The sequence below is a fragment of the Antechinus flavipes genome, chromosome 4, assembly GCF_016432865.1.
Source record: "Antechinus flavipes isolate AdamAnt ecotype Samford, QLD, Australia chromosome 4, AdamAnt_v2, whole genome shotgun sequence".
In the NCBI taxonomy this organism is placed as follows: domain Eukaryota; kingdom Metazoa; phylum Chordata; class Mammalia; order Dasyuromorphia; family Dasyuridae; genus Antechinus; species Antechinus flavipes.
Genome location: NC_067401.1, coordinates 134,864,471 through 134,881,724, shown reverse-complemented (window position 1 = coordinate 134,881,724; position 17,254 = coordinate 134,864,471). Strand labels below are relative to the sequence as shown.

Sequence of the window (17,254 nt, the reverse complement as noted above, 5' to 3'; positions counted from 1 at the left end):
CACAGTGTTTTAGTTTTATTCTTTATTCCTTTGAATTTTCTTTATTTTCTTTGAAACCCTCCATACTTGGGAGACAATATACTTGGGAGAAAAGAAAGTATAGCTGTAAAATTAGAGAATCTGGGATTAAATTCTACCACTGATATATTACCTGTATGACACATTGGTCAAGTAACTTAATTTCCGTGTGCTTTGGTTTCCTCAAAAGTAAAATAAGGGGATTAAACTAAAGAGCCTCTTTGATCTTTTCCAATTCTTTAGGCTATGATCCTATGATTTCCATTTTTACAAATGAGGAACATGAGTTTCAGTGAGATTCAGTAACTTGCCCACAGTTACAGAGATTATAGTGTTGCCTGGATCTCCCCCATCTGCAAGGCCATTATATTGGTCATTATAATGATCAGTATTATTATATACTGCTCAGCCACTGGGGATTGAAAAATGGGTTTCATCTTTTAAAAGTCATATGGAAGGAAACAAAGAAGTTCAGAAGAGGATAAGAAATTGGGCAATTCCATTACTATATTATAAAACTGAATATGTATATTATTCAAACAAGTTGTTCAATAAACTAGGCCTGTTTACATATGTGGAAAAATTCAAGGAAATTTGAATTACATTCTGGTGGCAGAAATTTATTAGATTTTTTTTATTCAATAGTATTTTATTTTTCCAATTATATGTAAAAAGCTTTCAACGTTCATTTTTGTAAGATTTTGAAATCCAAATTTTCTTTTCTCTTTTTCTCACTTCCCTTCTGACTCCCCAAGACATTAGCTTTATGACCTTAAGCAAATTATCTTATCTCTGTTGGCCCCAATTTCCTGATTTGTAAAGCAAAAAATAATACTGGCACCCACCTCCCAGAGTTGTTGTTTGTATCAAAATAATATAATGATTGTAAAGTGCTTAACAGTGATTGGCATATGCTAAGCTAATACTAATTAGTATTGATACTAACAATAGTAAAAACTAAAAAAAGTAATATATTAGTATTAGTTCTTTAATTGAATGTAATTATTCCATGCCTGAGAACTCTAAAATGGGTTTAAAATGCCAAAGATATTATGATATTTAAATGCGATAATTTGGAAATGCAATTAAGATCACCTGAAGTTTTGTTTTATATTTTAAGTAAATGATTTTTTGGTGTTATTATTATATTTCTAAAATTTCTTATATTTTAAAATTTGAGAGAACCTATAATAGAACTGCTATTAGACAAAACAACTTTCCTTTTGATCTGGATGCTGTTAAGAGTATGAATTGGGCTTTTACGAGAAAGTGATACAAAAAAATTAGATATTTGTAAACTTAAATATTTAACAAAGTATATTTTATAAAGCAGATAATGATAAGTTTAGCAGCGAATTTTCATTTGAAATTTTTGACTTTTATCAAACTGCATAAGGTGGCATGAAGATGTAGTTTTAGCATATTAAGGATGAGTCAATTATCAGATATTTACTGTATGTTAAAAGCTCTAAAACATGGGTAATTTTAATTTATATGTAGAGGATAAATGAAGCATTAACTGTTAAAGAAACATCAGGAAACATATTTAAACCCTAACTTGTGACTAGTGAAATTTTACTATTTAAGGTAAAAAATTTTGGGACTATAATTTACAATTATTTTGAGCTTTGATTACAGAGATAGTTGTCTGAATTATCATAAAGCCAAGAGTAGGAGGTGGCATGTGCTGCAGTCTGGGAATTGCTTAAGGTGGTCTAGATCTATTATTGTTGTTTTTGTTCAGTTATGTCTGCCTTTTCGTGATCTTATTTGGTGTTTTCTTGTCAAAGATACAGGAATGGTTTTGCCTTTTCCTTCTCCAGCTGATTTTACAGATAGGGAAACTGAGGCAAACAAGATTAAGTGACTTGCCCAGGGTCACACAACTAAAAAGTGTGTAAGGCTGGTTTTGAACTCAGGAAGATGAGTTTTCCTAATTTCAGGTCTGAAACTCTTTGCACTGTGTCACCTAGACACTATAGATCTATTGGAATGGCAATCCTAATTATATTTCTAATTACAGGACCTTGAGGCAACTCATTCCTTTTTTGGGGTCTCTGGTATAAAATGAGAGGGTTGGACTAGGTCACCTCTAAAAATCTTTCTAAGTGTACTCTCCTGTGTTTTATGGTTTTAAATCCTATGGCCTGAGGAAGGGGGATCAGAAAAGAGGGGAGGAAAGGTGATATGCCCCTAGTGTAAGGGTGAAGTTTAGGAAAAAAGAAGATGCCTCAGGGGCACTCACCGAAGCTTGCCGGTGGGTATTGGAAAGAATACCATGGACTGTGACTTGACTTCTGTTGGCTTCCATCACATCTACCCACAACTCTCGCGTCCGAGGCTCGCTGGGCCCATACATTCGAGAAATGTAGTAGCTGTGGTTGTCTTCCTGTCAACAATCCAAGAGACAGCAGGACAAAAGCATTCTGGATTTACAATCAAAGAACCAAGTTTCCAGTACTGTTTTTTTGCCAATTTATAACCTATGTGACCTTAAGCAAGTCACAAAGGGTTTCATTAAAGCCCTTTGGGGCTCATATATTTACAAATAGTCATATGTAAAATGAGGAGTTTGGAATAGATGACTTTTAAGATTCCTTCCAGTTTTAAATCTATGATTCTATGATCATTAAGTTAAGAAAGTTGAGAATGAGAGAACAGCAGCACAGGTGTTAATGAGGAGCAAGTAACAATAAGAAGTGATCCCCAAACAATAGGGTAAAAGACATGTCCCATTCAAGATTTCTGAGATAAACATAAACTTATACACTTTAGTGCCTTCTCAAATCTTTTTTTCCCTCCCTCTGTTCCTTCCTTCCTTCCCTTCTTTTCTTCTCTTCCTACCTCCTTTTCTTTCCTCCCTCTCTCTCTCCCTTCCTTCCGTTCCTCCCTCTTTTCTTTCTTTCTTCCTTTCTTACCTCCCTGTCTCCTTCACTTCCTCCTTCCTTCCTTATCTCTCTCCCTCTTTTTCTGGCCTCCTTCCTTCTTTTATTTCTTTCTTACTTTCTTCCTTCATGTCTTCCTTCCCTTCCTCTAATCCTCCTTCCTTCCTTTTCTTCCTTCTTTACTCCCTCCCTCTCACTTCCCCTCTCTTTCTTTATCCCTCCTCTTTCCCTCTTCCTCTTTCTTTTCTCCTTCCTAGAATGTGACACCCAAAGCAAAACACAATACTCCAAATGTGGCCTATCTATGGCCGAGTCTAATTGGATTCTTCTTAATAAACTCTTTATTCAACCAATCAGCAAGAGTATATCAAATACCAACTATGTGTCAGGTTCTATATTATGTATTGGGAACACAAAAGCAAAAATGAGACAATCTGAACTCTAAAAACTTAAGTCCCATTGGGAAAGATAACACGTATAGACACAGATTGCCTCAAAAGTTCCAAAAGAGGAGGGATAGGACTTTGGGGACACTGAATAAGTATATACAGCTCTCTCCAAATGAAGGGGGAAGGAAACTGTTCCCTTTACTGAAACCATGTTATCTTTAAGATTATCACTCTGAAATTGTGTTCCCTTTTGATCTGTGATCCCTTTTGGAGTCTCAGCCCCTCCTGGGGAAGGCATATCTCTCCCCCTCCCCCCAGATAAGTTATCCTTTCCAGGATGCCAGAGCCTTTGATTCAATTAGAAATCCTAGTCAAAAAGCTTCCCTTTGAAGAGTTGTTAATTCCAATAGGAGATCTGGGCTGGATACTGATAAGCATCCAAGCCTGGGAACTTTGACTTCCTGAAGCCTCAAGACTCTTTTTAAAGGGCAGTTTCTAAACTTACTCTTTGCAGAATGCCCAAGCAACTTGCCAGGACCCTAACCGCTGAGAAGACATTTTCTTCTCAGTGCCAGACTCTATTTCCCTAATAGGAGTTTGTCTCTTAGCAAACTGATTTCTATCCAACAATAAACTTTCATTTTTGCCAATTAATAATTCAGGGTTTCATGAATTCTTTCATGAAAAAATCTGCACCGACCAAAAAGGGATTTTAACAACTTTCTGACTGCCATTAACCTCATCACAAATACAAAGCAATTTCAGAGAAGGTACTAGCATGTAGGGGAAGGGAGAAATAGCAAAGACATCAAGAAAAGGCACTTAAGCTGAGTTTATAATAAACTTAAGTTTATTTGTGTCTGACTCTTTGTGGAGTTTTCTTGGCAAAGATACTAGAGTGTTTTGCTATTTCTTCTCCAGTTCATTTTATAGATGAGGAATCTGAGGCATACAGATGTGAAGTCACACAGCTTAATATTTGAATTTTAAAAGATAAGTCTCCCTAACTCCTTGACCAGCACTTGTGCACTATGGAGCCACTTAGCTGCTCCCTCTTTTGGATTAGGTTTTCCTGATTCCAGGCTCAGCACTCTATCCACTGTACCACCTAGTATCCTGGGATTTGGTGGAAGCTGGGAATTATAATAGGAGGAGGTATGGAGGTAAACAGGAACAAGGTAACAAATAGAGGAGATTGTATGGGATTCCTCAAGGCAATAGAGAACCATTGAAATTAATGGTAAAGGGGACTAACTTGGTAAGATCCATGCTTTATTTATTTATTTTATTTATTTTTAAAAATAATTATAACTTTTTATTGACAGAACCCATGCCTGGGTAATTTTTTACAACATTATCCCTTGCACTCAATTCTCTTCCGACTTTTCCCCTCTCTCCCTCTCTCCCCTCCCCCAGATGGCAAGCAGTCCTATACATATTAAATAGGTTACAGTATATCCTAGGTACAATATATGTGTGCAGAACCAAACAGTTCTCATTGCACAGGAAGAATTGGATTCAGAAGATATAAATAACCCGGGAAGAAAAACCAAAATGCAAACAGTTTACATTCATTTCCCAGTGTTCTTTCTTTGAGTGTAGCTGCTTCTATCCATCATTAATCAATTGAAACTGAGTTAGATCTTCTCTTTATCGAAGAGATCCCCTTCCATCAGAATACATCCTCAAACAGTATCGTTGTTGAGGTATATAATGATCTCCTGGTTCTGCTCACTTCACTTAACCTCAGTTCATGTAAGTCTCTCCAAGCCTCTCTGTATTCATCCTGCTGGTCATTTCTTACAGAACAATAATATTCCGTGACATTCATATGCCACAATTTACCCAGCCATTCTCCAATTGATGGGCATCCATTCATTTTCCAGCTTCTAGCCACTACAAACAGGGATGCCACAAACATTTTGGCACATACGGGTCCCTTTCCCTTCTTTAGTATCTCTTTGGGGTATAAGCCCAGTAGAAACACTGCTGGATCAAAGGGCATGCACAGTTTGATAACTTTTGGGGCATAATTCCAGATTGCTCTCCAGAATGGCTGGATGTGTTCACAATTCCACCAACAATGCACCAGTGTCCCAGTTTTCCCGCATCTCCTCCAACATTCATCATTATTTTTTCCTGTCATCTTAGTCAATCTGACAGGTGTGTAGTGGTATCTCAGAATTGTCTTAATTTGCATTTCTCTGATCAATAGTGATTTTGGAATAGTGAATGGAAATAGTTTCAATTTCATCATCTGAAAATTGTCTGTTCATATCCTTTGACCACTTATCAATTGGAGAATGGCTTGATTTCTTATACATTAGAGTCAATTCTCTATATATTTTAGAAATGAGGCCTTTATCAGAACCTTTACCTGTGAAATTGTTTTCCCAGTTTAAGACCCATGTTTTAAAAATATTACATTGGCAGTTATATGGAGAATAGGCTTGAGAGAGAAGAGACTTAATGCAGAACACAGAGCTATTAGGAGTCTCCTGCAATAGCATAGGAGAGAAATGATAAGGATTTGAACTAGAATAATGGCTATATAAGGAGACAAAGAGGACAGATTGGAGGAATTTTATTGAGGTACGTTGGACATGATAAGTAAGGGCAAGTGAAGAACAAGAAATAACTCTAAGTGACTGAAAGGATACTGATACAAGAGAAATAGGAAAGTAAGAAGAGGGGGTCTGGAGGACTTGAGTTCAATCCACCCTTAGATACATACTAGCTGTGTGATCTTAGCAAGTCATTAACATCAATTGCCTCCCTCCCAAAAAAAGGAAAGTTAAGAAGAGCAATTGGTTTGAAACAAAATAAAGTGAAGTCTGTTTTAACACGTTGAATTTGAGATGCCTACTGGGCATCCAATTGAAAATAGCCAATAGGAAAAATGGTGATATGAGACTGGAGGTCAAGAGAGACCAGGATTGGATTCCTGAATAATATTTCTTTGTTCCTGCAATCTAATATCATATTCACATTCTTGGCTGCCATAACACTCCTCACTCAATCCACTAACATTTTAGATGGTTTTCAGGAACTACAATGTAGCTACATTTCCAATTTATCTTGCCTGTAGCTTGTTAGTAAATAGTCTTTCCCATATGTTAGACTGAGAACTTCTTGAAAGCGGGATCTTTTTGCTTTCTTATTAACTGAGTTCACCCATTTTAGATTTAGGATTCTTTGAATCCTATTATAAGACCATATATTTCCTCTTATTTGATTTGGCCCAGTGAGGAATCATACTAACTTCCTACCATATACCCATAGCATGCTGGTATCCCAGGATACCAGGTTACTAGGATTTCAGGTCTTTGTAAGAAAGTCTCTTCCCCTTCTCTTGATGGAGAAGAACAAATAGGCAGGTTTCTCCCAAATTTGGATGCTTAATACACCATACTGTAGTACTTAGTACACCATTCACCATACTCAGTGAATCTCAAACTCTCTCTTCACCTCCTTCCAATAACCCCTTACCATTACTGAAGCCAGACGTCATAGGGCAGATCTTGCGTTGTTAAGTTTTATAATACTTCGCATCTGATCTGAAAATTCAACCCAATCATTTTCTGGGGCAAGGGGAATTTGTCCTGGGTCTAAGTCATTTCTTGGCGTCAGCATAATTCTGCCACTGAGTGTTAGGTAGAGGAAATATAGAAAGACTTTTGTAAGGACTTCTGAACTGCAATACAGAAGAGCTGAGCTATTGCCTCAACTCTGCTGCTAATTTGCTATAGGATCTTGAACAAGTCACTTCTGTCTTGGCGTTAGGCTCCCCCTTTGGAAGATTAATAGGTTGGACCAATTGACCACTAAGTTTCTTTCTAGTTCTGGCATTCTCGAAAAGTATAGACACATATTCCTTATCCAGCCTCCAGTATCCCATCCTGAGCACTTTCTATAGGAGCTGGAATTCCAGAGAAAGCAACATAGTCTTTGACTTCTTAGACTTCTTGTTCTAAGGAAGAAGTTTCCAGTTTGACAGAGGAAATATAGCCCCTGACCTAAGGGAAACCACCCAGGGTCTGAGGAGAGACAGTATTTGCTTATCTTTGGGGATCTCCTTGTCTAAGGAGGAGATTAACACATGCTCTAGACACAAATTTAAAGTCATTCAGACCAAGGAACACTGAGTACAGACTGCAGGCACCAATGCCAAAGGAATGAAGAAGAAAGGAATAAGCAAAAAAGATTGGGGTTAATCTGAGAAGTCTTCTGGGAAGACAACAATTTCAAAACCAGATCAAAAGGTGAGAAGATACAAGTGAGCTAAAAGGAATGGAAGCCCATGAGGAAGGAGAGCATGGGAAGATTAAGTTGGACAACAACATGAACTGTGTGCAGATGAGAGGGACCAGATTTACATGGATGCAGGAAGCAGAAAGAAAGTAGCCTCATAACTGATGAATGGGGTGTTTAAGACAAACTTTCCAATATGGGTCATTAATCAGACTGCCAGGAGATGGCTGTTGCTGGGCCAGCAAGGCAAGAAAGTTGAACCTGGGCAAGCCTCTCCCCAGAGAGGTAATGTTCTCACTGCCAACTTTCATCAGTGTAATTCCAACCTTGTTAGATCCCTATGGAAGGCTGGGTCTTCCCTAGCCATGGCAGCAAGAATAAGTTTCTGGAAGAAAAGAATCCTTTCTTTGCCCCTCTCTATCAGCCAGAAAGGAGCCAGACTTTTGTACCCTTTGGAGGGAAGGAAGGAAGGAAGAAAGGAAGGAAGGAAGGAAGGAAGGAAGGAAGGAAGGAAGGAAGGAAGGAAGGAAGGAAGGAAGGAAGGAAGGGAGGAAGGAAGGAAGGGAGGGAGGGAGGGACGGAGGGAGGGAAGGAAGAAAGGAGGGAGGGAGGAAGGAAGGAAAAAGAAGGAAGGAAGAGAGAAATCAAGGGAAGGAGAGAAAGGGAGGAAGAGAAGAAAGGAAAGAAAGAAAGAAAAGGAAGAAATAAATGAAGTAAGGAAAAAAGAAATTAAGGGAGGGAGGAAGAAAAGAGAAAGAAAAGGAAGGAAGGAAGGAAGAAAGGAAGGAGGGAGAGAAGGAAGAAAGGAAGGAAGGAAGAAAGGAAGGAAGGAAGGAAGAAAGGAAGGAAGGAAGGGAGGAAGGAAGGAAGAAAGGAGGGAAGGAAAAGAAAAACACTATATGGTAGACATGGTGCTAAGTACTGGAGGTGAATTAGCTCTAGGGAGGCACTCTCCCACTGTCTAAGGAAGTAACCAGCACTATTTGCCCTTTTCTAAAGCAGGAAAAAATAGTAGAGACCTGAGCCCACTGGAAGCAATATTTAAAATACTTTGATCTTTTTTTGTTACTCAGGATCTTCAAGTGGGATTCAAGTGTTTCTGATTCCAAGTACAGCATTTTTGCTACTATACCTATTGCCTGATCATAGGACACCTCAAACTTTACACCTTTCCCCTCTGACTCTGCTACTAGGAATGGACTGCCTCTACCTAATCAGTCATTCATGACCAGAATCATAACTAAAGTGAGACAGCTGAGGCTTTGTCCAGAATTTAGGACCAAAATTTAAGGAATATTAATGGTGCCTTCAGTCCTTTAGCAGTATAGAAACAAATGAGCTTAGCATCTAGTTGGGAAAACAAAGTAGCTCACAGGGAAAGTTATGAGGGCTGTGAGCTCTTCTTCATCTGCTCTACCCCATCCCCTTCCTGCCCACTCCAGAAGCCTCCTCAGCAAAACATTTGAGGTTACTGTTTCATGGCATTTGACATGAAAAGAGTTTTATGTTCCTTTCTCTAATCTAAAAATTGCTAGTTACAGTTCTGCTTTGGTTTTTACCAGCTTTCTAAGCCCAACCAAGACACCTTCCCTCCTTTGCCAATCTGTCTCACCCTTTTGGTTCCTAAAGCTAGCTCGTAGCTCCCCCTATTTCCTCCCGGGAAAATCTTCCAGGATTACCCTCATCCAATTCTGATCACCACTTCACACCATTGTCTTTAATCTAACTCAGCTGCAGTCCATCTTTTGATGATCTCACCAAATCTCACAGATTCTATTCTTTCTGAGCAAATGGTTCCCAGATCTATATATCCTAATCTCTCCTAAATTCCAGCCCTACATCACCAAATGCCTGTTTCCAAATGGATGTCCTGTAGGTATGTCAAGCTCAATACTTCCAAAATAGAACTCACTATCTTTTCCCCAAATCCATCTCTTCCTCTCTTTGTTCTTTCTGCTGTTAGAATGATAATTCTCCTAGTCACCCACAGCCATGGAGTCATCCTCAACTGTTTCCTCTCCCTAACTCCAGATTTCCAATTAGTAGCCAAATTTTAATGATTCTGTACTGTTACACAGTTATTCCTTCCACATTGCAACTTTCACCATAATAGTTTCAATATATCACAGGTTGACATAAGAAATAAAATGAGATTTTTGGAGAGTTTTATGGAACACACAGATGACATGAAAAGGATAGCAAACAACACAGAAAAATCTATAAATTCAGAAAAGCATAAAATATATCTATACTATTGTATAATATCAACCTGAATTATACAATAAGTTACTGTTAAACATTTCATAAAAGAAAAAGAAAAAATTCAAACTTCTTCTCTGGCAATAAGGGAAGGCTAAAAAATTTTATTCTGATTTTCTAAATCATGGAGATACCATGCCCATATCCCTTTTGTTGAAGAAAGGTGCTTATCCTGCCTCTCTTCCCTTTTCTCTTCTCATACTCAGCCTCCATGATCATGGTGGTGCTATCACATGCAAGTGAGTTGGATTTAAATGAGGGAAGGCTATATAAAGTCACCAGGATCATCTGAATCCAGTAGCAAGATATAGATCTTTTAGGAAGACTGGAGATGACCCTGGATGAAGTGGGAGATCCTGGACCTAAGATCCTTAAGCTCAGGTCCTTAATATAACCATGTTGATGAGCTTCTTTTAGATATTCTCTCATTCTTGAGTTTTGTGATACTATTTTCTTTTGGCTCTTTTGTATGTCTAGATACTTCTCAGTCTCCTTTACTGATTCATCATCCATGTTTCTTCTTCTCTCCCCCAGAGCCCATGGGCACCTTTCTGATCGCCACATCACCTTTCTGATGTCATGGTCCTCTTTGAGAATGAAGGACCAACAATAATTCTGTCATTAATTACCTCTTACCTGGACTATTAGAATAATCTCCTAGTTGTCCTCCCTGCTTGTTCATTCTCCACACAGTTGTCAAACCAATATTCCTAAAGAATTATTTGACCATATCAATCCCTTTGCTCAAGAAGCTTTCATGGTTCCATCTTTCCTCTGGGTAAAATTCAAACTCCTTCATGTTAAATCCAAAGCCTTTTGCAATCTGGTCCAACCTAGCTTTTCAGATTCATACATTATTCTCTTTCATACACTCTCGGATCCAAACAAACTGACCTACTTTGGTTTCCCATTTCTGAGCCTTTGCATTATCTGGTCCCCACTTACATAATCCAATGTCTTCAATTTATGGAAAAGGGGACTGAAGCCCAGAGAAGCAAAATGAATAAAGCTATGAGAGGGGATAATGTGTATGGGGAAAGAGAGAAGGAGAAAGAGACACAGAGGGAGGAGACAAAGGCAGAGAAGAAAGGGAGAGAGAGAGGAGGAAGATAGAGATGGAAGGATCCAGAGAGGTAGGGAGAAAGAGAGAGATGGAGGAAGAGAGAGAAAGAAGGAAGGAAGGAAAGAGGGAAGGAGGAAGACAGAGAAAGAGAAGAGAAATAGAAAAGATGTGGCAAGAAGGGGGACAGAGGGAATTAGAGAGAAGGGAAAGAGAAGAAAAGAGAAGAGAAAAGAAAAAGAGAGAAGGTGGGAGGAAATGGTTGGAAGGAGGACAGAGTATGAAGAGAAGAGAGAGAAGAAAAGAGTAAAAAGGGGAGGGAGAGAGCAGGAAGGAGGAGAGGAAGAAGGATATCAAAGTCAACATTCAAACCCAGATCCTTTCACTCCAAATCTGAGTTGAATTGAATTTTGTCTATCCTCACCAAAATTGCTCTGGACAGAAAAGATTCTTTCTTGATTTAGTGATTCCCTCTTCTTTCTCCTTTCTCCTTTTACCCCAGCAAAGATAGACTAAAGTCTATTTGAGTATCTCCCATCCCTTCCTTTAGGCAAAATCTTTTCTTTCATTTCTGTTTTGTGTTTTTGGAACTCAGAATAATGTTCTGCACATAGTAAGTGCTTAATAGATCTTTGGGAATAGAGTTGATTTGGCATAAAGTCAACTCTCTTATTAAGACATATCCTGCCATATCAGCAGGGACATGGGCACACACACACACACACACACACACACACACACACACACACACACACACAAAATGTGTTTGGAGTCATCAGGATTAGCCTCAGCTGAAAAAAAGCATGGAAAGCATGAGTCAAGGCAGGAGTTTCTGGTTTCCACTCGGGATGTTGTCAAGGGTAGGTGGGTGGATAGGAGGGAACAAAACCCTGGGAAATAGATTCTGTTCTAGGAATGATTCAAAACTGTGGTTAATCTTTGGGAAAGAAGGAGCTAAGGGTGTTGTTGGGGCTGATTAGGATTCTCATGTATGTGTGTGTGTGTGTGTGTGTGTGTGTGTGTGTGTGTGTGTGTGTGTAAGGGGGAGTATATGGGGCACTAGGAAGTTTAAGGACAAGAGGTAACCAGAGAGAGGGAGAAAATGACTACTAGCTCTCAAGTCCTACACCAGATGGAGGAAGCATATTAGGTTGGGAGTTAGATGACAGAGGTTTAAATTCCAACTCTAGGACATTCATTCTACCTGTGTAATCTTGGTCAAGCCATTTAAATTCTTGGCCCTAATTTTCTCATCTGTAAAATAAGCAGATAACCTGAAGTGCCCTTTTAACACAAAATCTGTGATTCTAGCACAAAACATGACATATCTTTGAATTCTAAAGATACTCTGCCTTTCAACAAGAAAAAGATTCTAACACACAGGGAGTGGGGTTCAGAGATCATAGACAATTTTGAGGGATGAGCTAGCATCATAAGATTTGGAGTTGGAAATAGGATGACCTTCCTTAGAGGTCATCCAATCCAAATGCCCATGTTTTACAGAAGAAGAAACTGAGACCAAGGGAGATGAAGACATCTGTCCAAGATCACAAAGATAATAAGTAGCAGAGCTAAGAGTGGAATTTAGTCTTCTGTCCATAAAGCCAGTGTTCTTGCTATCACATTAAATTGTTTCTGGAGTAGTCCCAGAAATTTCCTTTTTTTTTTTTTTTTTTTTTAAACAATCTTTAAGTAGCCTGCTCCAAGAAGAATATGTCCCTTGTCTTGATGGGAATCATTTTGCCCACTACTTTAACTGAAACCAGGAAATCAGATTGTTTTCACTCATTCGAATATTCACTTAAGCACCTATAGTGTACAAAGTTCTATGCTATGCAGCTGGAGAGAAAACAAAGACCAGGAAGCATAATCTCTGCCCTTCAGGAATTTGTAAGCTAGTAAATACAAGAAAGTATAGTTTACTGGACAGAGTATTGAACTTGGAATGAGAAAGATCAGAGTTCAAATCCTCCCACTGATGTGATTTAGAAGCCAAATGATGTGATTTAGAAGAGCGATTTCTAGTCCCAAATGATAAGATTGATGTTCAGGCACTAAATGTTGGGGTTCAGTCATATGAAGAATTCACAATGGACATTCTCTTTGGCAAAAGATAGGTTTATTTAGGAAAAGTTACAGACAAAATGAAGAGGTACCATAAACTAGGAATAGTAACAATGAAACAGAGTTTGGAAGAGCATATAGTTGGTAAGGAAAAAGTTTTTAACAATTAATGATGGAAAAGAAAGTTCCTAATGGAACTCACAATCAACCAGCAGAAAAGCAACACACACGATGTTGGAGTATGCTCTTGACTGATAGGCTAAATTCTAAAAGGGATTTAGCACCCTAAAAGAGTTAGACATAAGAAGGAAAAAGAATAGAAGCATGGTGGGAGATGAGAGAAGAGACATCATAAAGCATGATTAGGGGAATGAGAGGAGAGATACCACATGGCATGGGTTAGGGGAAAGAGCAGGAGGCAGAATGTCATGATGGCCATAATCCAAAGGGGCTCAGCAAAGATGGCATGAGCCATGGACAAACTTAATTGTTTATTTTTTATTAAAGCTTTTTATTTTCAAAACATATGCATGGATAATTTTTCAACATTAACCCTTGTAAAACCTTGAGTTCCAATTCCCCCCTCCCTTTCTGCTACCCCCTCCCCCAGATGGCAAATAATCCAATATATGTCAAACATGGTAAAAATATATGTTAAATACAATACATGTAAACATATTTATACAATCATCTTGCTGCACAAGAAAAATCAAATTAAAAAGGAAAAAATGAGAAAAAAAACAAAATGCAAGCAAACAATGATAAAAAGAGTGAAAATGCTATGTTGTGATCCACACTCTGTTTCCACAGTCCTCTCTCTGAGTGTAGATGGCTCTCTTCATCACAAGATCATTGGAACTGGTCTGAATCATGTTATTGTTAAAAAAAAAAAAAAAAAAGCCACATCATGGATAAATTTATAAGGGAAATTTAACCTCAAGGTGTTGACATAACTAAGATTTCTGACCAGATATAGCAAGGTGGGATTACCAATGACCTTCAGAGAGGTGGGACTATGAGGTTAAACTGATCCCCATCAGTACTCTTCCTGTTTGCCTCAGGGAGTTATCCCATCAGTATTTCAGTTTTATTCTGACAACTGCACCTAGTTACCCAGGACATCATCACCACTGTATTGACTGGCTGTAGACCAGTCACATAAAATTTGTGCACCTTCATTTTCTCATTAGTAAAATGAGAATGATAACACCTGTATTAGCTATTGGAGAGATTTTCTGAAGTTCAAATGAAATAATGTATGTAAAACATGATGTAGTCTCTAAGGCATAACAAATGTCAACTATATATTATTAGACAAAAATACAGATAACTAGAATACAAATTAAAACGGCTCAGATCAGAGCTGTTATTAACTGAAACTGCACCTGGGATGAATTTGGTTGTCAGGGAAGGGAAGGAGACAAAGGGATCTGGAAGCATAGAAAACAGTCGAATGGGGTTATAAGGATAGAAATGCTGAAGATCATTCCACTAGGTATGATCATAGCCCAGATTGCTTTCTAGGGATGATTTTATTCCTAAATCAATGAAATAGGTTGATAATGTGGAAAGTATAAAAGGATACTGTATCGAGAAGGGAGCTGTCCTCCAACATGCCTGTATCTTGGAACAAAGACCTGTTTACCTGGTGCTAGTTGGAAATCTGCCCCTATTCTCTGCTCTACCTTACTGTAGTCTTACCGATACTCTGAAGCTCAAGTTAAATCCTTTCTTCAAGAAACTCTTAATTTTGTTTTAAGTATTTTAAAAACAATTAGACTACATTGTTTTGTAGCATGATTATTCATGTATATGTGTTATATTTCCTGAGCAGATGGTTATAGTTTGTCCTTCATTCTTGAAAAGGACCATGGCATTAAGGAGGTGATGCCATGACACGCAAGTGAGTTGGATTTAAGTGAGAGAGGGCTCTGCAAAGTCACGAGCTTCCCTTTCCCCTCCAGAGCCATCTAGGTCCAGTGGAGGATTTGGACATGGCCCTGGATGCAATAGGAGACCTTAGCCTTTTTAAGCTAAGATCTTTTTGACAGGTCAGTTTGACCAAAATAACCACCCATTCAGTATTTAAACCTAGGTAAGATTTGAGACAAAGAATGGTCTCTTTTACCTAGTTTAAAAAAAAAAAAATCAGTCTGAGGGTGGGTAGGAGGTGAGGGTGGGAAACGGGAAGAATTTCTGGCCCAAACAGAAACAATTGCTATTTACATTTACTCTGAATCAATCAGAGCCCAAATAATGATTAATTGGGAGTTGGCCTGGGACCTATTGTTGGCCAATCTGTGATAGCCCAAGTGATTTAGGTTTAAGGCATTACAAATGTTGTAAAAGCAGGGCCGGTGTCAGATGTGATCTTTGTGTGTCTGGGATTGAGTTTTCAGGAACCATCCCATGAAGCATGTATTGGATTGTCTTGGTTCCCTCCATCTGCCTCAATGTTGAAGTCTTGGGAGCTTTGGAACGATGAAACAATTAATTGCCTTATTGATATCTTGTGTCTGTGATGGCAGCAAACCAGGAGGTTTGGCTATTGAGCCAAAATGGTGCACTCAGTGTACTTTAAAGGAAGTGACTCCATCTCTGCTAATCTCAATCTACTCAATCAGAACTGGTTCTATCACCTCACTCCCTAGATCCTGCCCTCCACTGTTCTGTCCCTCCTGCGCTATAAAAAAGCACGTCTCCCCAAAAGCAAATTGCTCATTCGTTTATGATTTGTATATTTGTTTGAGCTCATGAAGCTATTTCACATAAAATAAAATAGCAAAGTTTTGTAACCTGTGATGGATGTCTATCACACAATTTCTTTATGTCATGAGCCAAATCTCTATTATATATTTTTGTAATATTCTTTTTACAATTCTGCTCTCCCAATTAACACTCCTGTTTCCTTTGTTAGCACTTCATCAAGAGAATGAACTCAGCTCTTAGTCTAGCTCACCAGAGCACAAGGACTTGGGGGGAATTATTTGCATGAAGTTTATTGCAAAATGCTTCATGTTTTAATGTTAATTCCTGCAGACAGTATAACAGTAGTGATAATTGATGGCTATCATAAGCCTTGTCAATGTATTCTTGTGAGTCTTTTGTGTTTAATATTTCTTTTGCACAGAGGAAACAAATAGCTGTCCTATACTTGATCCACATTGTATCTTTCTCTTTTTTAACAGTTGTGATAATTGACGGCTATCATAAGCCTTGTCAATGTATTCTTGTGAGTCTTCTGTGTTTAATATTTCTTTTTCACAGAGGAAATAAATAGCTGTCCTATACTTGATCTATATTGTATCTTTCTCCTTTTTCTCTTTTGGAGAAGACCCTAGACACAAGTCAAATCCAAATTTTAAATGAGTCTTCCCAGGGCTCCAGGGTAAAAATAGGGATAGAGTATAAAGAGCCAGTAAGTTCAAGCAGTCTGACTCCTTTCTTTAGATTCCTCCAGGACTGAAGCTAGATTGCATGCATAGATCCAAAGATTATAGCAGTCCATTAGTGGTAAGAAAGAGGTTAGCCCCCATCTTCTCCCCAAACTCTGATGGGCTCAAGGGCAGTTCTGTATGGGGTTTACATTTATATTTGCCCCAGAGCCTAACTTATTGAATTTATGAACTATAGTACACTAAGTGTACATAGTTTGTTCCTCTGTGCCTCATTTTTTCCCTCTCCCTCTAACTAAGGGGTGGTTTGAGGGGAATGAATGAATACAAATGGCAAGGTGGGATGTGGGGAGAGAGAAGAGAGGGCACTGGCTGGGGTAGAGATTGATGTCTTCCCTAGCCAAGCTACCAGGCAAAATGCCTGTGTGTTCTATTTCTTCCTGGGGGAACCTGGAATAGGAATGAGTTATTTGTGAGAATAAGAGGAAACTTTCCCAAAAGGGCACTATCCCAATCCTTCCCTCACTCCATGTCTGAGATCTCTTATATTCCCCAGATTCCATCTCCACCCTCCCCTGCCCAGTTCTAGCCCTGCTCTCACAAACACAGCCCATGCTGTTGTCTACATTAGGTTTCACAGGCCAGAAGAGTTGCACAACAGAAAAGATGCAGAATTTGTGTCTTTGGGCTCCAAAGAATTTGATACTCATGGGGAGGAGGAGGTGGGTTTGTGGATTCTTTCGGGGGGAGAGGAGGGGAGAAGGAAGAGAAGGAAAGGGAAAGAATAAGGGAGAAGGGAAGCAAAAAGCAAGGCTTGTGAGAGAAGCCGGGCTTAGGTGAGGAGAGAGCTAGTCGGATGTCCTGTTAAATGTTTAACAATCAACTCAGAGGAGGGGGTAAGATATCCCTTTTAAATTCAATCTGCATTATTAA

The 17,254-nt window shown here is 38.7% G+C and overlaps 1 protein-coding gene across 1 annotated transcript in view; it reads right to left on the bottom strand.

The window, feature by feature from the left end:
• PLXDC1 (plexin domain containing 1) overlaps positions 1-17,254 on the bottom strand; it is a 106,021-nt gene that overhangs the window by 69,827 nt on the left and 18,940 nt on the right. The window contains exon 3 of the mRNA XM_051994642.1: positions 2,264-2,407. Coding sequence (XP_051850602.1) covers positions 2,264-2,407 — 144 coding nt within the window. The remainder of the gene's footprint in view (positions 1-2,263; positions 2,408-17,254) is intronic.